The 25,286-nt window shown below is 35.2% G+C and overlaps 1 protein-coding gene across 1 annotated transcript in view; it reads right to left on the bottom strand.

Annotated features, from left to right (window-relative positions):
- MCPH1 (microcephalin 1) overlaps positions 1-25,286 on the bottom strand; it is a 167,455-nt gene that overhangs the window by 103,174 nt on the left and 38,995 nt on the right. Inside the window, 8 exon segments of the mRNA XM_080387774.1 lie at positions 8,699-8,719; positions 8,721-8,806; positions 16,668-16,706; positions 16,709-17,689; positions 19,891-19,986; positions 21,191-21,322; positions 21,593-21,713; positions 22,362-22,446. Of these exon segments, the coding sequence (XP_080243900.1) occupies positions 8,699-8,719; positions 8,721-8,806; positions 16,668-16,706; positions 16,709-17,689; positions 19,891-19,986; positions 21,191-21,322; positions 21,593-21,713; positions 22,362-22,446 (1,561 nt within the window).

A 25,286-nucleotide genomic window follows, 5' to 3' on the forward strand; every position in this document is an offset into this window, starting at 1 on the left:
TATAGACCATTATAGCTAACAACTATATTAAAGTAATAATATCAACCATGAGGGATACAGAACTCTATAGCAAGGGACAGCTTTCATGGCATTCTGCAACTTTAAAAGACAGGCTTATCTACCGTGACTATTACCAAAACTAGAGACAGACTTTTTCTGATAGGACAAAGATTAAGGGGAGAGCAGATGTTCCTTCCCACACCTTTGAATGCAACCAGAAATTTCCAAGTCAATCAACATGATGTGAAAAAAACAGCCAAGAAGCAAGATTATCATTTCTGCAAGCACAGGCAGCAGCAATTCCCATTCTGATGGAAAGCTCAAGCCTTTCCAACAGGTACAAATTAAGGGTTGGCTTCCAGGTCAGTATCATTCAGGAAAAGAAGCAACCCAGTTTTCAACTGTCTTTTACTAGGAGAGTTTCACCTCTAGACCCTATGATGTGAAACCTAAGGAGACAGGGAGAGACTGCCAATGTGACAGAAGCAAATCTCAAGAAGTGGGATGCTAAGGGGAGGACAAAGCTTCTTTATAGTTCAGATTCTAACAGAAAATGAAAGCTCAGGTGAAGGAAGGACACTCCCTCACCTCAAAAAAGTCACAAGACAGGAGAAAGAGGAACAAGGACTATTGTGGGGCAACACTACATTACAGAGAAAACTCATACATGCAAGCAGAAAAACTTTAAAGACCACACTAAGGCATCAGTTAATTCTGTCATTAGCACCAAATAATGTATACCAGGGTATACTCACCTTCCCAAATGATCTGTGAGAAAGTCAGGCACAGTTAACTTTTCTTCTGCTGAAATTTTAAGTAACATGAACTTCTCCCCCTACCTCCCAGCGTAACCAAGGTTAACAAAAAGTTTGTACTTTCCTGTGAATAATTTAAGCAAAACTTAAGCATGATGTAGAAGTGAATGTGTTTCATCTGTTCAGACATTAAGAACTGTTTATGCTTTCATAATTATCCAATGAAGTGAACAATTTATTTGGACAGCTGACTTATGACCAACTAAAAGCACTTTATAAACCTTCAGCTGAGATGTCCTAAGCCAGGGGTCCTCAAACTTTTTAACCAGGGGGCCGGCGCGCGGATGAAGTGGCAGGCAGTCATCTGCGGCTGCTTGGTTTCCCCCCCCCAACCCCCGGGGGGGGGGTGTCTGTAAATACCAGGGGCCGGATTGAGGACCTGGGGGGCCGTATCTGGCCCATGGGCCGTAGTTTGAGGACCCCTGCGCCTAAGCCCTAACTGTAAAATAAAAACCAAGCCACAAAAGTAGTGAGCAACAGTAGAGTAGCTTCAGTAAAATTAATGATTTGATTTTTAAGCCCTCATCAGTCATCCATTCAATTTTTGGTAAAGGTGGTTCGTTAGAAATAATGTCTCAACTACTTCATTGCAGATGTCAGTGTCTCAGTTAACACTGCTTACAATGGGTCACACATTGGGCAGAAGCAACTGAGGCAGAGACACACTTCCATTGCACAGACTGTTGGCATGGAACCATATTAAGAGGGAAAGAACCATTTTCCATCACCCCAACTGTTAAATACTGGGTTTGGATAATTATTAGCATCTTGATGTTAATTTTGATAATTGAAATCTTCTGGAGATTGTCAACTATGAAGCAATGGGTGTAATTTCAGGTGAAGATACTCCTGAACATGTCTGCAGTCCAAAAAAGTCAAGCCTAGATTTATGTTAAGTTTGTGTTAAGATGCAAGACTGTAAAATTCAGTAAATGCCCTGCTGACAAGATTGTAACCCATTTGTTGATGACAGTTAACAACCTGAGTTAAAGCTTTACGGCCCTCTAGACAATATGGTAGACAGCCAAACAATACTTATTTCAGGTTTTGAACTGCAACAGCAATATTATGATGGGTAGAATAATAATAAAAAACCCAAACAAACCCAGATTTTTTTTATTTTTAGGATCTTGAAGGATAATGAATTAAACATACATGCACACAATTTTTTAAAAAAAGATTTTCTGTAGTGGTACCTATGATCAACAGCCACTGTTTTCAGCATTTCTGATTCTTTATACTAGTAGGATGTAGTACATCTATTAAGGAGTAATGCAGTGCAAGATTTTTTCCTATTTAACTGATTGTATATTTATATTCCTGTTTCATGCAGACTTGTTTTGAGCTCATAATTCAATTCTACAAAGATCACACCACTAATCTTAAATGAAATTAAAATGCTTAATTTCAGTGTAGAAAAGAACGGTGGTTTTAGTTAAAAAAAATTGTTAATGAAGACATGTCAAATTCTGATGAAATGGAGTTTAGGCAGTCTTGTTACGATTGAATTTCAACAATTTTCAAGAGCTGTGCGGCTATCATTTAGAAAGCAGTTCCATCAACTAAAGGATTTCTGGCCTGTAGAGTCGTGCCAGATACCAGTAGGTTTACATAGGGCATTCATTTTTCCAAGAGTTAAATTTCCACCCCCAAAAAGGACCTAACCAGGAGCTGCTTTTCCTCTTGGTAGTTTCTGATGCCAAGAGGGAAAATAGTTTCAGTTTTACACCGATTTCTTTGCCAAACCAACTGCAATCCAGATTGTTTAGTTTTCTAGCATGGCAGTTATGACCTTAGTGTTAAATGTTAACAACAGGAAACACCCTAAGCTTGAGTTGAGAGAAGGCTGTGCCTTTTGACATAGAAAAGTACTGACTTGAAAAGACAACTTTTAAAGTTAAGAAACAGACCGCAGAACTTCAGTAGGTAGTCCAGAATAGCGAGCATGAAACCTACCATAAAGAGAGTGATTTCTAGGGCCTGAAGACCATGAATCAGCCCACGAGGTCCACTTAACAGAATTTACTGGCAGGAACAGCAGCATCCTGAAGCGGTGATAACAAAGCTGCTGCCATTAGGACATGGCCCAAAGCATGCACTGTAAGGCACAGCAGCAAATGCCAAGAACATGGCTTCTGTTCTGGAAGCCCTTAATTAGATGTGGTTAAAGCATGAGGGACAAATTCACTAGCTGGACCAAGTCCAGAACCAGAACTGCCTTGCAAAGGTTGAGTGAAAATACTCATGGCATTAAACATAGACAAGAGGACTTACAAAATTCTCAAACCATGTGATACACAGGCATCCTTTCCAGTGCTATCCTCTGAAGACCTTGAGCACAACCAGAAAGTACTAAGTCACAGGCAGTATTTTGAGACTCTGCTTTTTAAATATTGACTGAGAATATGTTTCAGTGATTTTTGCTATCTCATACTAACCTTGCTGATACTCATTCGGCTTTTGCTATACATCACACTTACTCAATATTTTAAAAATCCATTAGGCCAATATGTAGTGCTTAGATTTTTTATTACTTAATTTTACCAAAAGAAAAAGTAGTATTTTAGCAAATGAGTATCTACATATTCCACTTATATGAAACAAATACTAATGCTACTTATTGATAGAACATTTTGTTCTCAAATACTAATATTATTACAAAACCTGGACACTTGGAACAAATGACCACAGCTATATTTGGGATATAGCAAGAGCGTAAACTGTGTGTTGCCAGTAAAAATAAACTTTCTTGTTGGATTTCAATGTCCCATTCAGTGGCATATTTCAGAAACTCCAATGAAGCAAATTTTCTGCAGTGATGTGTAACATTAGATCCTTTTATCACTGACACTTTCAAAGTTACTTGTCCTACAATTCAGTCTGCTCAAAATCTCGTTTCCCAACAACTTGTTTCTTCAACTTAATGCTGAGTCAGCTAGATTGCTACAGTTTAACTGTAATCAACTGTTCAGCTGTCATTGGCTAGAGCTGGTCAGACACTTTCAGGATTACTTCATGTACGATGAAACATCTTGATCCTACAATGTTTCTTGTTTACAAATCAGATATGCATAAAATCACACCACCAGACATTTGGTCAATACCATAAATGTTTCTCAATGGTACCATGCAAGCACTCTTAAGAATTTGTAGCTTCAGTCACTCGTCTCATTAGTACACCCAGAAGCAATTTGAATAATTTTCAGTGACCACTTGTCCACCACCCTAATTACACCAAGTATTTTCCCCAGACCATAAACATGTAGGTAGTTGCAGTTTCTTCAGTGTTAACTGTCAATGAGCTTGCATGCTTCCACCTTGTCTAATTCACACTAGTTTAATATTATTTTTTGGCTTGAAGTCAGTAACATTTCAAGTAAGTGTTTAAAATATGTACCTATTCATAGAAACTACAAAATCAAAATTGGAAGGAAAACATAAAAAGATATTGTCTCCTAAACAGATACAATCTGTTTAAGACACTCTACAAATGCACATATCAAATATAGACATAAAGTTACTTTCCTGAGTATCTGGCGAGATGCTTCATGTTTTATAGTTACAGATTTTTCAGGATGTTAAAATTTGTTTTATCATGAATAAAATCTTCTCAGAGAAGGATTTTGGTAACGGGATCTAATGATGACCTGCTTCACACTAATCATTCCACAGCATGACCTTAGATTCTTTGTAAAAAAATTCTGTTCTCTCAAAAATCTCTTAAATTCAGTGTTGATAACTTTACCTTCATCCAAATCCAAAAGCTATAGAAATACAAGCCAAGATGAATTTGTTTAAAAAAACTGAAGAAATTTCAATTACATCCATATTGTCTTCCTTGTGAAAATATGGTTTTAATCATGCCTCATGATGCTTAACTGTTTTTTTTTCACATCGTTGAACAGTTTCTTCTATGTAGTCAGAAGACTGTATTTTAAGTTTTTTTTGAGTGCAAAGTTCATTCCAATTGCATTTTTAGTGATGGGATACTATTAGATCCTTTAAAAAAATGTATCACCTCTCATATGCCTCTAAAAATATGAAAAAAATTGTTCTTTGAATAACAGTGGCAGTTAACTGGTTACTCACAAAGAGTCCTTCTCTAAAGTACAAAATGTTTACACTTGTGACACAGAACAGGTGTTGTGATAAATGTAAACATTTTTGTGACATTAAGCAATTGAATGAGCTATCAACCCTCATACCAACAGACTAACACCACTGTAATCAAGTTGTTTGAATACATTTTTGGCTTCGTGATTTTTAGTTATTTAATTTATCCTCCCTATGCAAAGCAACAAAGAATTATGTATTGAATTCCATGAAATAATTGAAGAATGCATCATAATACATGAAAGCTTTATTTTATCCCTGCAATCCAGTATCATGAACTTTAGATTTCTAGACCAGGGAAGCCACCTGCTGACATTCATAGGCATTAATCCACAGTGCTTATCCTTACCAACTCTGTATGAGAAGAATCTGGAACTATCCTCAGTTATGAGTTGTCATGTCTCAAAACTAAGAAGTTCAAACCTATAGGATGGTTTTATAAATCTACCTTTATGCGCTACACTTACATATGTGCAACACACAAAAACTGCTGGGGTTTCTGGTGTGGTGGTAGTGTTTTCAATCAAAAAGCTTGTTCCTGAAGCTAGTAAAGATTCCTGAAAAATCTTACTTATCTTCCCACAACGTGCCTGCAGCTGCCATTATAAAGTGCTCTGTCTTCATGGCTTTTGTTAGTTGACAGTATCATTTTAGATAACTTTGATTAGAAGTCTTTCCTGTTAAGAGTACGGTAAGCATGCTTATATAAAGATAAAGATAATACGAGTACTTGTACTTGAAAATTGTGATATAAAAGTTCCTGAACAAGGTCATTCTTATTCAGCTAAAACAAAATACAAAAAACTCAACCTGCATTATGTTTTGAAGAAAGCAAATCGGTAACACAATAACACAGCAGAGAAGTACAGATCTACAGTTTGATTTATATTAAAGGAACTACAAATGACAAATTGAAAAAAAACACAGAAGTAAATAATGTTAACACTTATGCCTGGTCATGTTTCATGAAGAAATTTTTGTATGGCTTTTTAAATATTTACCATCACATAATGAACCTGAAATGCTTACTGACACACATTCACTGTAGTGAATGAGTTATAACTGAAGTACTCTAAAAAGATTCAGTTCGGACATTGTGTAGGAATTATATTCAGTGAACACATAAAAATCTTTTTTAGAGAGGTATTAGACTTCAAACTCTTTTTCTATGAAGAAAACTAACTGCAATTTACATCGCTTCCCAAACTAAGAGACTTCCAGCTAAGTAATGAAATTAACAGCTTACACTTACAACAGATTCCCAGAACACCAGCAATACCATCTGAAGCCTCATATTGGAGCTATTCAGGACAAACCCACGCATGTTCTACAGTGACTATAATTTAAAGGTGCTTTTTTTTTTTTAATTATTATTTTTAAATGAGATATAAAAGGTCTGGAGATTCACATAGCCATGTTTCTGGAAACATTAGTCCATTAAAATACCTAGGAAATGACATTTCTTTTGTACTTGTATTTTTAACAAACTTTCCTCTAAGATTTAAGTAAACATTAGAATATTATTCATAATGGTATGATTCAATAAAATAATATTTTTGACAAATTATTTGTGCCATTTCCTCTCATACACTTTTTGCTTTGGACGGAAGAAACAAATGTAAATTTTATAACTTAGCTTCACTTTCATGTTGTCAAACAGCAAAATGTTACAATGCTTAAGCTGCAGCCATTAGAAAAAAGAAAAAAAAATAATAAAAATATGTATAAAGTTTGGTTGATTTACAAAGCTTCAAGAACATATTGTGACTGGCACTAGAGAAGCATTGCAACTTAATTCTTTACAAAAATTTAGACAGTCTAATTTGTTCAAAACAATATTCTCTTAAAATTGCTTCACTAAGAATTTCCTAGGGATCTCCAACATTGGCTTTATAAATTTTGCATGTATGTATGCATACAAACAATGGAAAATCAATCTTAAATAGATATATTCATAAACTTATAATATGTATTAACAGACAATTGCTTGACAAAAATATGGAGTAATACTTTTCAGTGCAACAGTATGGTTGTTAATTATGTCTGGTTAAACCACCTAAAATATTTGGTTAAGTTCTTTTTACTGTTCAATCAAAAAAACCCCACAACATTGTCTCTATATGAATTTGCGCAGTGAATCTGCAACTGGAAACATTTTCAATTATTAAAAAAAGCATTCATGACATGAAAGCAGGCACGTGCTGCTATTGTACTGATAGTTGAGTCAAACTGTATTATCACCTGGCTGAAATGGATGGATGAAAGAAGCCATCTCTAACCACTGACTAGGAATTTTCCCCAGCTACTGCTTAGCTTTTGCTACTGTTAAACACCCTACAGAGCATGCTCAGCAAGCAGATACCAAGCAGAACCATTCAAAGACACCATCTTTGCATCAAAGACTGCAAGGCCAGGTCTGAAAAAGGGGAACAATAAAAAAGAACTTCATATTGTTTTTTTTTTCCTCTTCAGTATATATATATATAAAACATAACATAATAGTTAAGTTAGAATCTTTTCTTAAGAGGAATGAATCATAACTCTCACTACTGTATAATGTTCTTGCAGTGTAATCATACAGAAGGAATCAGTGCCAACAAATCTGATAGATTTCCAAGCACCATTTCAGCAGATGGCTTTAGGAAGAGCCACGGACTGTTGTTTGTGGATAAATATTTAGCAGCTTTAGTCAGATTTCTGTGGCAGAAAATGAAACTGTTCTGGATAGATACTTTAGCCTAAAAAGTAAACTATCTTATAATGTTTCTATAGGACATGGATCTAGAGTGAAGTTGATTTATACATTCTACATAACACTTATTAGTTATACAAATTATATACATATATATATGAACAGAAAGCAAACAAGTACTCTAAAAAAGTAACATCCAGCAAGATACAGGCAAGACATCAAATAATAATTTTAACCCAGAGAAGATCACTGGTCCATGGAGATTAATATCTCATCTTCAGCACATTTAAAAGGTTAAACAGCCTAGTAATTGCACCTGCTTAGAGCTCTTACATAAAACAAGACCAAAATCTGTGAACAATCTCTTTGAAACTCCACCAATAGCTACCAGTAAAACACCTATTTTATTTCATGTAATTAACTCAGATATCTTTTAATGCTTTAGGACCTCCCATTCTGAAAACAATTCAGTGCTCATTTAAATTGTATGAAGTGCTAGTTACTCATAAAAAATACTACTTATTTTCCTGATCAATTTTAGATTTACTTAGAAAAAGCTTTTACAAGGAAAAAACATTGAATAAAGATTCAGTGCTGACCCAATCTTCTTTTCTTACATCCAAACTGAGCTCAACTTTAGAAATTTTTCTTTACCTGAACCTAGAAGAAAATACCGCATAAATCTTTATCCTCCAGAAACATATACTGGGGATGATCCACTATAAAACAAACAACCCCCCCCTACTCTTTTTAGTAACACCTCCAAAAAGGATAGGCATCTTTTCAGGTTACTTCAGCAGCTTTTCAACTAAAACAGTTTGAGCTGGCTTGCCAGCCTCCTTTATGATGTCAACTTGGCTCAGATTCTGCCACCATAAGTTACCAGAAAGCTGAGTTCCATCGTTATACGTGTTGTTTTTGAACATCATTTGCACGACATTTCAAGGAAAGTGAGATTCAGGAAAGTTTTTAAATTGATAGTGCAAGAGAATACATTTCTTTTTTGTACATACAAAGGCATTTTGTGATTCTCCAAGAAAAAGAGAGATTACAAAACAGTATGTCCAGTTAAACTGACCTTTTGGAGTCTTCTAGTTTTTTCTTAACCCCCCATTGTGCTTATTCTTTTGTTCATTAAAAACTTTGCAAGAGACATCAGTAACATGACACTCTGAAACTTCATCACCTAGAAACCAAATTTAGAAACTTGAAATGAAAAATTCAGTCTTGTGAAGTGAAACTGCTATTGTTTTATTATAGCACGCAGTACATTGTATGTATTAAGATACCAAAGAGAAACATTTGTAACAGTTGTTTTTCCATTGTATTTCAGTTATGAAATAAAGAATGACACTCAAGCATCTGACTTCATCGTTCAGCATCTGATCTTGTAAAGGACCTAGTTGTAAAACTCCCAACATTTTGAAAACCATATATTAACTACAAGAAGAGAATCAGCTACATTGCTTTCTATTTGTTACAAAATTTGCAGTTTCTCTGAATACAGAGATATTTGAGAGTTTCAAGCAGTGCTGGCTAGATTTTTCCTTTCTTAATGAAATGTCGATACTCTTAGTACACACTGTGTTTTATCTGAAATGACCTGAAGGTCTGAAATGTCTTCAAACACTTTGCAAGCAAATCTAGCAAGCTGTTAGAAGCCAGGAATTGCATATGCATGCAGGAATATCAGTCCTATTATTTATAAGAAAGCACCATCCCTAAGAATGTACTCTTAATGTGGCCTGCCAAAAAGCAGGATTCTTCATCATGTATTTTGTGAATTAACATGTATTTTATTCTTCAACACTGTCAGGATGATTTTTCTAAGCACTGAATAATAAACTTTTGAATAATTTGAGGAATTAGCTTGCTTTCATAAGATGAAAAGCTTTGATCTATCTTTCGATCAATGAAGTTTTCATACTGAAGATTTAGTTAGATCATTTCCCCCCACATTTAATTCAATGAAGTCTACTTTAGGACATTCATTAATTCTGCATTTTAAAGAAATACATGAGACCAGTTAAAGAAAGTTTAATGATTAGTAATTGAAGTGGCCTAAATTCAGTTCCTCCCAAATAAGCTTTTTCTGATTACTTTTGGAAAACACTTATAGGGTACTATCCGTATTTACTAATCCAACTACACATGTAACTAAGAAGCATTTTTTCTTCCTCCGTCAGTTACTTAGACTATTAATCTCTGAGGTGACAGAACAACTCAAATTACAACACAAAAAAGTGACAACCATTTACCATTACTGATTACTTATTTTAAAATTATAACCCTTAAACTTGATCACTTCACGCTAAAGTTTCAAGTTTCATGTGAATTTACACAGTATTACAGTAATTTTTGTGTAATACAAGAAGACTCAGCTTTCAGGTATAATTTTTAATATAAACTCAGTATTTAAATACAAAGTGTCATTTAACAAAGGGAGAACTAGTTACTTATGTTAAGTAACTGAGGCCCCTCATCTTCAATTGCTGAGCAAGACTGATAGCAAGTAGAAGAGGAGGAAAGATCTTGCCACACGATAAAGCTATTAAATTTAACTCCCTTTACATAGAAAACAGGATTTTTAAACATGTATTTTCAATCTCAAAAAAACCCAACCACCAGAGGACTGCAAAAGATGTCAGGAGATCATCTACTCTATTGCTTTAACCCAAGCAGATGAGGGTAAAGCAAGGTATGTCTGTGTTAATTTCCAGTAAGTTGTTTCAGTCACTATAAAAGGATGATCCACTGTTTTGGTTTTTTTTGGAGGGGTGGCTTGTGGAGGGCAGTGAGAAGTGGTGTAATACTCCTTTTGCCAGTCTTGGCTTGAGTGGTCAAGCTCCACAGCTCTTGTTCCACTTGGAATTAAAGTCTCAAGACCTGTATTCTTGGACTTCTTTCAAGTTTGGGTTCACCCCCATTGGTTCTTCATATTTATAGGAAAGCAGAAGCAGGGGACGATGTCCATCATCTCTATCAGCTTGGGGATCTTATGTATTACATAAATAAGGACTACCTCTTTGCAATCCAGTTCCTGCTCCTTCTCTATCAGGGCTTCTCAAGCACTTTCCAGCTTTTCCATCCTGTAGGTCTCAAGCTTCACTGCCTATTGTCTGTTTTTCCCAATTGCTTCTTTTTATAGCAGTTGCTCAGTCACAAGTAAAAAGTTTTCATCTTTAGTAGTTTTTTCTAGGCTATTTCAGATAAGTCAACAGAATTTTCTGAAGCAATTCCACCCCTAAATTTAGTTCAAATACGCAAATAACTCATGTCACTGTGGTCCATTAGATCCCCTAAATTCTCTTCTAAAATATTGCTCAATGACTGGTATAAAAATCAACAACTCTGATAGCCCTCTGAAGTACTAGAACAAATTAGAGTGATCTTAATTTGGAATTTAAGCTTCTACTCATTCATGATCATTAATCACCAGTAAGTAGTTTTGAAACGGAGTATTATCTTCAAAATCCCATTTGATATTTCCTTTGAGTTAAAAACTAATGATTAGGCACAATGAGCTAGTTTTGATTGAACAAATCAGTCATGTCTATCTAATAAAGATTTTATCTGTAGTACTATAATGAAGTGTCACTGAAATTAAGCTGTACTGTATCTACTATTTTGTACTTACCCACAGAGTTATTTATCCCAGCTACGAAGTCAGTCTGAATTTCTCATCATTAGTAATCCTTTAGGTGCATATGCACTGAATATTTAATAACTTGTGTTATTATTGTAGTTATTATTTTACCATGGGCAAATACTAAGTTTTTGCTATTGACAACAGTTTTTTCAAGTCTTCTGAAAGCTTATGTGCCCACCAGGTTCTCAAAGGACCTATTAATGGCTTAGAACAATTTTACCTAGTTTGTTACGCACTCCAGGACAAGTATCATCAGGCTTCATAAATTTGATTACATCAAAATTATCCTTAACCTTTTCTTCTATTCAGAAATACTTCTCCTTTTTTGGTTTTAATAATTAGTTACAATTAAACTTTTTGAATACATAAACAAGGAATCAAGGAAAAAATAGGTCTCTCTCATTCCTCAATTGTTTTTTAAAAGGACAATATAAAATATCAATACAGGGCATCATACATTATTTTTAGTGAGCTTGTCTTTTTTGAAAACTGAAGGGGTGGGGGTAGCACATCAAAGGAAGTTTTCACATGTGTGCTTTTGAAGACATAAAAAGTATTTATGTAATGGTTAGACTTGATGATCTCAAAGGTCTTTTCCAACCTAAATAATTCTATGATCTATTTTAGCAGCATTAAGCACCTAGCACCTAGGTAAAAGACATTAATCTAAATTAAACTTAATAGTTTTTGCACCAAATAACTGTATTTCAGATTCCTCATATTAACATTGGACTACATTAATTACACTATCATGGGTTTTTGGCCAACTAAGATAAAATTTGCCTCCCACATTCAGCATAAATATCTAAAATTCACTCAGCTAAGCTTTAAATTTATTTTTAAGACAGGAAATAATGCTAAATCCGAGTTGAAATTTCTAAATTATTTTAGGATGATAAAAGCTTGGAAGAGCTTACTCTTGCATTCCTTGCCCAGTATTATTTATTGAAACTTTCAGATGAAAAGTCATAGGTATTCATCAAATCTGAGCAAATACCGGCTATCTAAACCATATGGTTCAAGTGCCAACTTTTTTAGTAGAGCTGATGGTAGGGTAAGCAGATGGACAAGATTTCAAAGTAAAATAATTTACAGCATGAATGACAAAGCTCTTAAGACTCTCCTAGTAACATAGATCATTAACTTTCATAAAAGACAGTATTACTGCATTTCCATAAATTTATATTCATGATAGAGAAAATCCACCATTTTCCTAACTTTGTAACTGCTAAAAATTTAGGCGCTGACACACAAAACTCAGTTATACAGCGCTTACTGATTACAAGACCAATGAAATTTATCAGGTATGGCTGGTTTAATCAGAAGGACAGAAAACTTAATCTCCAGAAACAAAGCTGAGAAAGAAAAAAGTGAATCTGAATAGGAAAGCATCTTTTAATGTTCCTGTAACACCTGATTAATTTCAGCTGTGTTACTTGTGACAGTTCTCTACTTTATTTTTGACTTGGAGTAATATGAAAAATAAGTACCCACGTTTATGACTGCTGTTCAGCAGAACAACTGGGCTGCCTTGATCATACCCTAGAAATGAACCTGACATTTGCTACAATACAAGCATTAGAACTTGAAAAGTTAGTTTTGGATTAGCCTGCATATTACACTTCCACTTCAAAATCAAACGTTCCAAGTAGTCTGTGGAAAGAAATCTTACCAAATCTTAACACTTGTCATTAAAGACACTGGGTAAGAGCACCATTGACCTAAAAATCACAAGGAAAAAAAATGGGCAAGAAAAATGCTCAATATTAAAAAATATACAGCTAGAATTAAATTTCATGTGGATATTATTACTCCTAACTATATATATGAGTGAAAAAAAAATCTTTAGCTTTTAAAAAATAATATATTGTATTTACCAGGTTTCAAATCATGTACACCACACAGAAAAACAAAGCCATTCATATTTATTTAATAATTAACAGGGATAAGAACTTACAATCAAGCAAAAAAAAAAAAAAAGGACATGTTAAACCTGTAACTAATAAAAATAAATCATTACATCACACAGTGTCACAGTAGTAAGTTTAAAACTCCATTTTCATTTTCTTCCACAGAACTTGCATTAGGGAAAATACACCTCGTCTTTCATTATTGATTCCTTCCATTTCTAAGTCAGCTTATTTGAGCTGTCAAACTTGAGGTTCTACTTGACTATATGATAGATGAACAAAGCTGAATACATTAACTTGGGGGGGAAATGGCCATCACTGATAAACAGCAAATACTATTAAAATCACTGGAAACAAAAACTAAAACTTACAGAAGTTCCTAACAAAAAGGGTAAAAAAGTATAAACATCAGATAACTTGTTTGCTGAATACTGTTCCAGCAAATACTATTAAAATCACTGGAAACAAAACCTAAAACTTACAGAAGTTCCTAACAAAAAGGGTAAAAAAGTATAAACATCAGATAACTTGTTTGCTGAATACTGTTCCAGCAAATACTATTAAAATCACTGGAAACAAAACCTAAAACTTACAGAAGTTCCTAACAAAAAGGGTAAAAAAGTATAAACATCAGATAACTTGTTTGCTGAATACTGTTCCTTTTTCCCCTGCTTCAAAATTGGTTAAGCTTTCCAGCAAGAAAATAAAAGTGTAACATGCTAGAACATTGATCATAATTTAATCACTAGAATTTAAGTTAGAATTAACCCTAAAATTAACTGGCATACCTAAGTTTAAAAGTAGTAAGCATTTTCTCCTTCCCCATTTGTTTTTGTTATTATTTAGTGAAAAACATACTGTTCTTTGACATTAAAACCCACATAATTTAAGGACCATCTTTTGGTGCCCTGCAACATTGCAAAAAAACATAGAGAGGGTTCACACATCTATGGGTATACATTTATACTTGGAGCACGTTCACCTGCATCAACTTCTTTTTTCCTAATTGTGCTATCCTAATGGCACTCCAGGTATTAAAATACAGATGTAGTGAACCCAAGATAACAGCACACAGTTCAGCAAGACTACCCACAGATACAGGCATAGTCACTGTTCTTTCCACTGGACGATTTCATAAGCACGATACCAAGTCTGTTGAGCCCTTTAAATTAATAATTAATTTTGTATAATTCATTGATGGACTACTACAGAATTTTCTAGGGAAAACAAGTGACTAAAATATACAATTATAATTAGAAATATTTCATCCTATGTAAAGCTTGACAAACTGAGCTCAAAATATCAAAATCTGAAAATGACTACAGCAATGCAAGTTAGGAGAACTGTTCAGGGAAGTTCCTGAGATTTTATATTCTAGCAAATGTAATATACACGTACATAATATATGTTATTGCATTTACCTCAAAATAACTTGGGCTAACCCAACATTCAAATACAAAAAATACTCTGAAAATTATTATTAAAAACTAAGATCAGTACCATACAAAAAAGAAATGATTGAAAAAGATGATTACATTGCAACTCTTGCATGTGCTGTGAAATGTCTTACTCAATCTTCATCACAGCACAAGTTGGAAATTGCTAATTGAATTTTTTGTCACTAGAGATTTTATGCCCTTAACTGCAATTAATCTAAAGTAGCAATTTTAACTTGTGAAATAGAAGTATTTGAACAAGTGACCCTGTGATGATGAGTTACCGATAAAACAATTTACAATAGCACCATAATATGTAAAACAGAAAAAGCCTGGTTTCTTAACAGATTTTGAATAGCAGCAGAAAGTTTACGAATACCAAGCACTAGGGAAAAAGCAGGCTCACGTTACTTTTGTTGCATTTTATGAGCACTTTCCGTATCTCTTGGTGACTTCGTGTTTGTAACGTATGGGGAAAACAAATGGGTATTATTTTGGATCCCAAGCACTTGATGCCCATCTACAAGAAGGGCAGGAAGGAGGATCTGGAAAGCTACAGGCCTGTGTCTGACCTCAGTACCAGGGAAGGTTATGGAACAGATTAACCTGAGCACCATCACGTGGCACATACAGGACAGCTGGGGGATCAGGCCAAGCCAGCATGGCTTTATGAAAGGCAGGTCCTGGTTGACTAACCTGATCTCTTCCTATGGCAAGATGACCTGATAAGTGGATGAGGAAAAGGCTCTGGATGTCATCTACTTGGACTTTGATGAAGCCTTTGACACCGTCTTCCACAGCATTCTCTAGGAGAAACTGGCAGCTCTTAGCTTGGATGGGCGTACTCTACACTGGGTTACAAGCTGGCTGTACAGCCAAGCCCAAAGAGTGGTTGTAAATGGAGTCACATCCAGCTGACAGCCAGTCACAAGTGATGTTCCTCAGGGCTCAGTATCGGGGCCAGTTCCGGTTAATATCTTTATCAATGATCTGGATGAGGGGATTGAGTGTTCCCTCAGTGAGTTTGCAGATGACACCAAGTTGGGCAGGACTGTTAACCTGCTTGAGGAGAGGAAGGCTTTACAGAAGGATCAAGCTGGGTCAATCGGCTGAGGCCAATTGTATGAGGTCCAAAAAGAAGTGCCAGGTCCTGCCCTTGCGTCACAACAAGCCCATGCAACGCTACAGGCTTGGGGAAGAGTGGCTGGGAAGCTGCCTGGTGGGAAAGGGCCTGGGGGTGCTGGTTGACAGCAGCTGAACATGAGCCAGCAGCGTGCCCAGGCAGCCAAGAAGGCCAAGTGCATATTGGCTTGTATCCAAAACAGTGTGGCCAGCAGGACAAGGTAAGTGATTGTCCCCTTATACTCAGCAGTGGTGAGGCTGCACCTCAAATACTTTGTTCAGTTTGGGCAACTCCCTACCAGAGGTGCTGCAGAGTGTCCAGAGAAGGGCAATTAAGCTGTTGAAGGGTCTGGAGAGCAAGTCTTATGAGAAGCAGCTGAGGAAACCGGGGTTGTTTAGTCTGGAGAAAAGGAGACTCAGAGGGGCATCTTATTGCTCTCTACAACTACCTGAAAGGAGGCTGTAGGCAGGTGGGGGTAGGTCTCTTCTCCCAGATAATTAGCAACGAGACAAAAGGAAATAGCTTTAAGTTATGGCAGGGGAGGTTTAGACTAGGTATTAGGAAAATTTCTTCACTGACAGTGTGGTCACATATTGGAACAGGCTGCTCAGGGATGTGGTGGAATCACCATCCCTGAAGGTGTTTAAAAAATGAGTAGATGTGGTGCTTAGGGACATGGCCTAGTGATGTACTTGGCAGTCCCAGGTTAATGGTTGGCCTTGATGATCTCAAAGGTAAAAATTTAAATGATTCTATTATTCTATGATTAATTTTACTCAGAAATCAAGTCAGTACTGCAGCATTTTCTTTTAGTGTAATTCTGAAATACTTTTCATTTTTGCAGTTCATTTTGCAATTTAGTTGCATGAGTATGTATATCCAATACAGTATGACATCTTTTCATTTTCCAGCTCTGTGTAGCAACTTACCGGTAGTATGAGTACAATAATTCACATTTTTTCTGTAGGTTTTTCATGAGCATGCTGAGGCAGCTTATTCACATCATCAGAATCTAGAGCTTCTGCAGTGTCAGCATGCTCACCATCTGACACATAATTTAATGGTACACTTCCAGGATGTTCAGCTGGTGTGAAGTTTTTCTTTACTGAAACATCACTTGCTGAAATAGACTTTTTCCTCCTTTTTTTGGAAGTAGCATGTGGCATACAGAAATTCAAATAAAGTGAGTCCATGCATGTAAGAGAGTCTTTGCAACAAAACTCAGGAGAATTCTGTGATTCCTTTGGTACTCGTACCTGTACTTTATTTTCATTCAAGTAATTTGATGAAAAGAAGTCTTCATAAGAAGCCTCTTCAGTGAAATAAGACTTGCTATATGTAGTAACTGCTTTCAAGAACTCTTTAGACCCTGATGAACACAGTTCTGAGGTAGCCAGTTTCAGACTAGGTAGTGCTTGTAGTTTCTTCCTCCTCCTGTCTTTAAGAATACAATCATTTCTCTGAACAGGGAAGCTTCTATCCAATGAACATGTATTTAAGTCTTCACTATTCATAGATGAATTAGAGAGATCATTAATCAAAGCAGGAAGAGTATTTAACTTGACTTTTTTTTTGGAAGAAGTAACATGACCCAAGCCTTTGATTTGGAGAAGAGAACTTCCATTTGCAACTGAAGTAGTCATGCTATTTTCATCCTTCTGATTTTTCTTTGGAAAGTTTTGTAGATCTTTCTTTTCTAAAGACAATTTATCAATCAAAGTGTGCTGCAACATCTCTTTCTTTCTTAAGCATCTTCTGCTACGTATTTTTGGTGTTAAGCTCTTCTGCTCATAGCTACATGAGGGAGAATTTACTGATGTACTCATGGATACATGAATATTAGTCCACGTATCACAGGCGTGTTTTACTACTTCTGCTTGCAGTCTCTCTAATTTATCAGTTACCCGAAGACAATCATAACTTGTGTTCAAGCAGTCTTCCATTTGCTCTCCTGCAAAATAGAAAGAGTGGCAATATTAATGTATTTAACAGAACAGAGAGTACCAATTTCTTAGAAAAATATGAATGAAATTACTGAAAGAAGAAAACAAGGATTTAGCCACTTCTCTGGATATTACGTGGCAAGTCATCAAAAACTAAACGGAAAATAGATTAGAAACAAAGCACATTCTATGTTGACAAGAAGCTACAAAAGCTTTAGCTATCATGTCTTCTTACATGGTAGTAAGTACCCGCAAGTCCTGTTCTGCTTTCTGGAAACAAAACAGCAGAGAAACTCCCTCTCACTCTTGCGCTTGTGGAGAAAATCAGCAAGATTTTACACTGGTAAAGCAAGCTATAGTAATACTGGAAATGCAGTGAAAATTTTTACTACCACAGCATTATCACCACCTTGTAGTTTCTGCAGTTAAGATGAAATTAAATACAACATCACAGTATCATACCACATACATTACACAATGTATTAAAAATAATTAGAATGTGGAAAAATATGTCATTTCTTGTAGCTATTCTTATGAAATTATTTTGGGGGAGGTGATACACAGAATTTATTCTTAACTCTTCCCAATAAATCGTTCTGAAACAGGCTAGTATCTCTAATTATTCAGAATACACTTTTAAAAATCCTGTTCTAATCTGATTATTGCAATAGATGCTTTTGTTTAAATACACATTGAGTGCAATGTTTCAGGAATATTCCTGTAAGTGCTCCTGTAGGTTTTAGGGGAAATCTTGAAGTTATTTCCTTAGTAAACATAAATATTTTTAAACACATGGTGTAGCTACCTAAATTAAGACAATGACATGATGCAATCAGACTCCCATACTGACAGCTGAAAAAGTCTTAACTTAAATCCTCAAATTAAACTGGATTCTTGAGCATTAACCCTTATTAACCAACATATTCTATCATATATATATTCATATATACACACCATATACTCTATTCACTATCTTGCAAACACAAATATAAGGGCCACTGTCACAGAGCATCAGATGGAAGCTAATATTGTCATGAGATGTGGAAGTCTATTCTCAACATGATTACACTGTGCAGTTGCAAAGCTCTCAAATCATGATGTTCAATCTCATCGGCACAGAAGTAATTTACCAAAATAAAGTTTATTGGCATAGCTATGCTAATTCCAGTATTAAGCTGTTACTTTTCCCTAACACTGCATGAAGATATACTAAGCTGTCTCAGCCTACAAGATACCGGCCCTGTTCTCAAGTAAGCCAGCATGACAGAATTCCTGTAGGATGTCAACAAAATACAACACCTGTAAACAGCATGAGGTATAGCTTACTGTTGAGGTAGAACAGAGAGTACTCAGAGAACTGCTCAGGTGGCCCTCATTATGAATTCTAAAGACTATCTTCTCCTTACTTTTTCTACCGAGATCAAACACCAGCATCTCACTTCAGCTTTTTGCTCATGTGACTGACAGAAGACATGAGGTCTGAAGTACGTACCCATTGCATACATGATCAATGCTCTTTAGATGCCCACTGACACAGCTCAACAGCTGTCACAATAATTTTTTCCCTTATATCCTGCTACTATGCCAAAACACAGGAACAAACCCCTAACTTTATGAGAATAAGAATCTTGATAATAAACTACTTGAATTCATCTGCACCCGTACAACATTTTAAAGCTGATTTATTTTTACTCTTAATTTCTTTGAAACCTGAATACTTGAGCTGGAAAATACATTAGGTTTCCTTTTAAATGCAAGTTTTTCAATTGAAAATTTGGAAGACATTTCAGTTCTCTGAGCTGTCTCTCTCAGTTATGTTGGCTTTTTTTTGCTTCCCACATCACACTGTTTAGCACTCACTCTGTATTCTTTACATGACCACTGTAAGAGCAGAGAAGCCTGACACCATGACAGGACAAGAAACCATCAGTGGTGTGAGGAAAGAGGAGGAAGTGAGGCAAGCAACACAGCAGTAAGGCAGAGCACTCGCCCAATGTGATTCCTCATGCTCCATTTTCCTTGAAATCTTCTACATACTTTGCCAGTTAAGAAAAACTAAAATAATTCAGCTTTAAATATGAACGATGATGTACAGTTACCATTTCAGTATGCAGTACTTCACAAAGTAAGTTAGCAGGCCATGTTTTAGAGTATGTGTGTGTATACACACACACACACGCATATGTATAAAAAAAGTTGTGTTAGTTACCTGGTAATGATATATCTTCTGAATTAGTTAACACACAAGTAGACAGCGGGCAGTCTCCTGGTGAACTGCTTGGAGGTATTTGAGACGCTTGTGAAGCTAGGAATTTGTAAATAATAAACTAGTTAGCCCTATGCAAACATACAGATTTCCACACCATCTATACATACTTCAGAACAGCTCTATTGCAAGAGAAAACGCATTACTCTGCCAATTAACTATAACCATATAAATTATTATAGACTGCTCAGCAGCATCTCAAATTTACATAGTAACAAGAAAGCTATTAGATATTTTACAATTTTAAGCTATTTTTTTCTAGATAACTCAGCACCACATTTTTTCTGAACCTAAAGAATGATGGCAATATTATAGACCTTTCTAAGGCAGTTGAGGCATTTTACTAAAGTATCTGTCAAATTCTGCAATTAGCAGCAAAGCCTTGACATGGCAGCATTGCTTTTCAAAATGGTTCAAGGTATTACTTTAAAACTCAAAGAGAAAACAAATACAAGCCATATAAAAATAAATTAAGATTTAATTTTTCATCAATGTGTCACTGGTTCTTTACTTTCCCCCCACAATAATTTTTGAAATTATAAACTGTCAATGCAGTCAATGTAGCAAATACTACAGATTCCTCTCCCCTCAAAAGATGTTCCACATTTCAACAGTTTTTATAACCACTCGCAAAACATAATGACTTAGATCTCAGTATTTTCATAGTAACGTAAATCAAACAGTAAAACATAATTTGAAAACTGCAATCTAGATTTAATTCACCAGGTTCACCAGGATCTGCATTTTGAAATCAACTGATTTATTCAATTTGGTCATTCTAATTTTATTTTTTTTTTAATCCTGTTCTTCAGTACCTGGACACGTGCCTCATCAATTTTGGACTCTTTTTTTTTTTTTTTTTTTTTTTTTTAAACTGTTGGCTTCAGAGCAATAACATTACAAACTCTGTCAAGTACAGCGTTCATATGAAAAGTTAACAGGAAATAAGATCTAAAGTCTTCCTGTGAAGTTTAACCAATTTACAAGCTTCAGAAGTCTAGCTTAAACATTAGTCCTCTTGAGCAGTCTAGTGATTTAAGAATCATTGTCTTCCGTGACTTCTTGTCACCTTCAATACAAAGCAACTAAAAGCTAAAGCATTCACACCTACTTGAAACCTGAGAAGAGAGGACATGCAATCAAGTCAGTGATGAAATAAATTCTGAAGGCCTGAGCAAGAGAAGCACTCCAAAATAGTAGCCATTTATGCATGTTCATGGATAAGGACAATTTAACTTCTTACCCGTAGGAGAAACATTTTCTCCGTTTTCCTTCTTTATTCTTCTTTCCATTGCACTACATTCATCTTTTATCTTAAGAGAGCTGTATACAAGCGAGCCATTGTCTTCAAATAGTAAAACTGGCACATCAGTTTCTACACAAAGAAATTACATTCATACATTAATATTTACATGCTATAACAGCTTCAGTTGAAGTTTTGGGTTTTTCAAAAAAAACCCTAGTAAAAAATAGGTTCCTTATACCTGACATCACTACAGATGCCTTAATACCACAAACTTGCAATAAAAAGTCAGCTATTTTTCACGCTGACATGCATACAAGTAAAAAAACCCAGAAAAACCTCATGAAGTGCTTTAAAGAAATAACTTAAGATATTTGAATCTTAGTCCAAAGTAGTTCTTACCAGCATTAACCGCTATCTTTTGTAAAGCTAATTCTTTAGCCATCTGGTCCAGTCTTCTCTGCAGCTTTCTATCATTTTCTGGACTTTTTTCAACAAAGCCTTTTGGCTGCATACATTTGTGCTACAAGACACACAAAACTATTAATTATATGGTATAAAAATGCAAGAAGTAACTACGCTTTCTGTTTACCTACCACTTTATGACAGCATTTATTATCAGTGTTTAACTCTATGCTACTTATCTCCTCCTTGAGAATAACATGTAATTGCAGAAGTTTACAAGTGAACTTTAACACGAAATAATAAAGAATGTAGCAGATATTTTTTTTTTAGGTTACATTTTAGTAAAAAGGAGATTAACTTCCTAGCTTTGCTGCAAGCAAAAAAGACAAGATAAGATTTGAAGGATTTTTTTTTTTTAATATCAGGATTTGAGGGCTTGTCATAACTCCATGAAACATAAGCCACATGACAGTCAAGCTTTTTTGATTAGTTAGTCATTATGTCATTTTAATTAAAATCTTCATTTCTTTATTCACCAATATATATAAACCATTTTTATTATCCTTTCTTCAGATAAAATGTCACATAAGCACAGACACAGCCTACCTTTAAAAATCTACTGAGATGGATAGGTAGAATTTACAGAATGTTCTGAAAATAAATAGTTCAAATGCCTGAGGTCAAGAAGTCAAGTTCAAACTTTAAAGTTTAATACTCTAGGCCTATTTAAAAAAACTAAAACAAACACAAATAATCACATACTCACTTTTTTGATCAGTAGTGGTAATGCTTCATCAGCATCTACTGCAGGGAATAAGGATTCATCAACACGTACTCCAGCTTCTTGACACCTGTATAATAAATTAGAGCAGGTCTGGTGCTTTTCTTTTTAAGAATAAGAACCTTTATTGCAAAGAGAGTTGCCTGAGCCCTGTAATAATGAAGCACCAACCCTTCCTAAGTATGTATCTTTAGCCTAATTACTGTAATGCTAAAAATACACAAAACCTCTATTACACACCAAATATAGGATGTTTTTTTCCCCAATGATGCCCTCTAAATTGCCATTAAGAAACTCAAATATTCCTACTCATGTATTATTTTTCATACATTAAAAAAAATCACTGCATTAAGTCCTTCTGGCCAGATTCTCATGAATCTCAAATCTTGCCCTGATTTTTGTGAGGACTGTAGGCTTTCATTGTTCACTACCTAATGAACTTAAGGTCAACTTCATCACTGTAACAACAGTAAACTCCTAACTCCAATCTACAGAATGTCATGGCTGGGGCAACAGAGAATTCTTTCTTCAGGCAAATGAGGAAGAAGGCTTCATCTGACCTGGCTTTTACATCTTACCCATTAGTCTCAGTTTTCTGCCTTATCTTTGTATATACAATGCTAAAGACAGCGCCTTATTGAGAAGCAATCTACACTTATGCAAACTTTTTTTAATTACAAAACCAAAAATCCAGCTGATACCTTACCCCTAGTTTTTCCTGTCTTTCCATTTCGAAGACTGATGTTAGAACAGTGGAGCTAAAGTTATCTTGAAATATGATGCAGTCTTGTGTACACTAAGGTTAACAGTTGGACTTAATTATCTTAAAGGTCTTTTCCAACCTAAATGATTCTATGAAAATAAATAAAACATTCCAAGTTTGGGAAAGAGTATGGAACTGTAATAGACTACACTACATTCCCCAAGAAGCCATTCAAAACTGTGATTCTAGTGACACCTAGTGATCTAACTGCTATAGTTTTTATCTGTAGAATTAAAAACTGTTTAGTTACTCAGTTTTAACAAAGAGCAGAGCCAAACTACTACATGTATTTGCCAAACCTGCTGAGTTTAGAGTTCGCTGGAGTAGCATACAGAGATATCCAGCACACTGAACTTCAGTGGCTGTTATTATATATAAATTTTGGATAACAATCAGCATAGATATAGATGACATTAAAATTTACATTCATTCAGAGAAGCTAAACAGAGAAAAAATTGACCATTAAATATCCTACAAGAATTTTTTACTTTGCAGACAAATCTGAATGTAAATTATCTATCTATCTTAATTGTGACATGAGTTACTGTCCCAAGAATATATGGGTAGCATTTCCCAATTCTGGGTTTCATTTGGAAGCATTAAGTGTTTGTAATTTGGACAAGATTGTAGCAATTCTGTCTTATGCAGGGTTCTTTCTGTTGTTGGGTTTTGGGTTGGGGTTTTTTTGGGTTGCTTACTAAGGTAATTGAGTTGAAGAAGCAAGATTTTTTTTTCAGTGATCCCAAAGTTGTCACTTATTTTGCATTAAACTTACAATTTGTTTACATGAATCTTACAGCAAGTCCACAATTTTGTGCACTGTTTTTTAAGTCAGACATATCTACCATTCTTGGAAAACAAAAAAAAGGAACACTTTTTAAAAAATTAAAAATACATTTACTATGGAGTAATGACTTTTTTAGAATTTCAACTGTAATCTTTTTTTAAAGAGTCTTCTTCCCAATCAAATTACTTCCTATTAAACTGTAGAACTGCATTAAAATAGATGCTCATAGTATAAAACAGAAGCTTCCAATACAAGTTTGAGGCAGATCATTGGAGAGAACACTGGAAAATGTTCACTAAATACTGCACAAACCCTTGTAATTTGTGCTGCCTTTTATGGAGAAAAGTCAGCATTTCTCAGATCATAGGCCATGCTCCTCAGAGGCTCAAGCACTGCTCAGGGAATGATAACACACGAAAACACATCCAAACATTCCCAGTTTACTTTGTTAATGTTCCTAGGTTTCTGGTTTAGAGATGGTCAGGTGCAATACTGTATTTGGTTTTTGATAAAACTGAATGTTTCATTGCTTCAGCATTTTTTTGAATCCACATAAATCTTTGCTGACTATGATTCTGCAACAAGCAGTTCTGCAGCCTAACCATCTTTTGCTAAAAACCATCATTTATTGTTTTCTCTGAAAGTGCACTCAGATATATTCATGTGATGCTTTCCAATTCTTCTACTGGAAAGGAAAATACTCATTCTTCCTTATTCAGCCTTTACATATCAATCTTTGTGTTCACAAGAGACTCTTCCCCTCCACTCCCACTTCTTTTCCAGACTGAAGTATTCTTGTCTCTTCAATCACATCTTGTGAGAAAACAGTAACTTCAGTCATGCTCATTGCCATCCTCTGGCAACATTCCAAAAGTAACCATGATAAAATGCTGTCATTCCACTACGTGAGGCTTTATGTTCTATTTAATTTGATTTTTGACTACTGTTGAGGTAACTGCTATGAAAAGTTACTTAAGTCCCCAAATCTTCAATTCTCCCCTCACGCAGTGTGATGATAATTTTCTTTCTGATACACTTAGAGAAGACTTACACTTCAGTCTCCTTGACACCTGCAAGAATCTTACTCCCTTCACTGTCTTAGCTTCTTAACAGAACTTCTTCCATTTAAAGTAAACTTCTTTTTCAATTTGAGCACTGTCACAGAACTTCTTGGGTTCTGGAGTTCCAGTATGAATGCTGGTTTTATACTGTAGTCATAATTACAAGAAGTTTTTATGAATTTGAACAACCATCAACAAAGCAATTAAGACCAAGAAATAACTAAAATATTTGGCTTTGCGCTGCACTCCAGCAAGAGTCACCCAATCCCCAGTCTACGCTAGAAAGTTGCCCTTTACTA

Source organism: Falco punctatus, assembly GCF_963210335.1.
Source record: "Falco punctatus genome assembly, chromosome: 5".
Lineage (NCBI taxonomy): Eukaryota > Metazoa > Chordata > Aves > Falconiformes > Falconidae > Falco > Falco punctatus.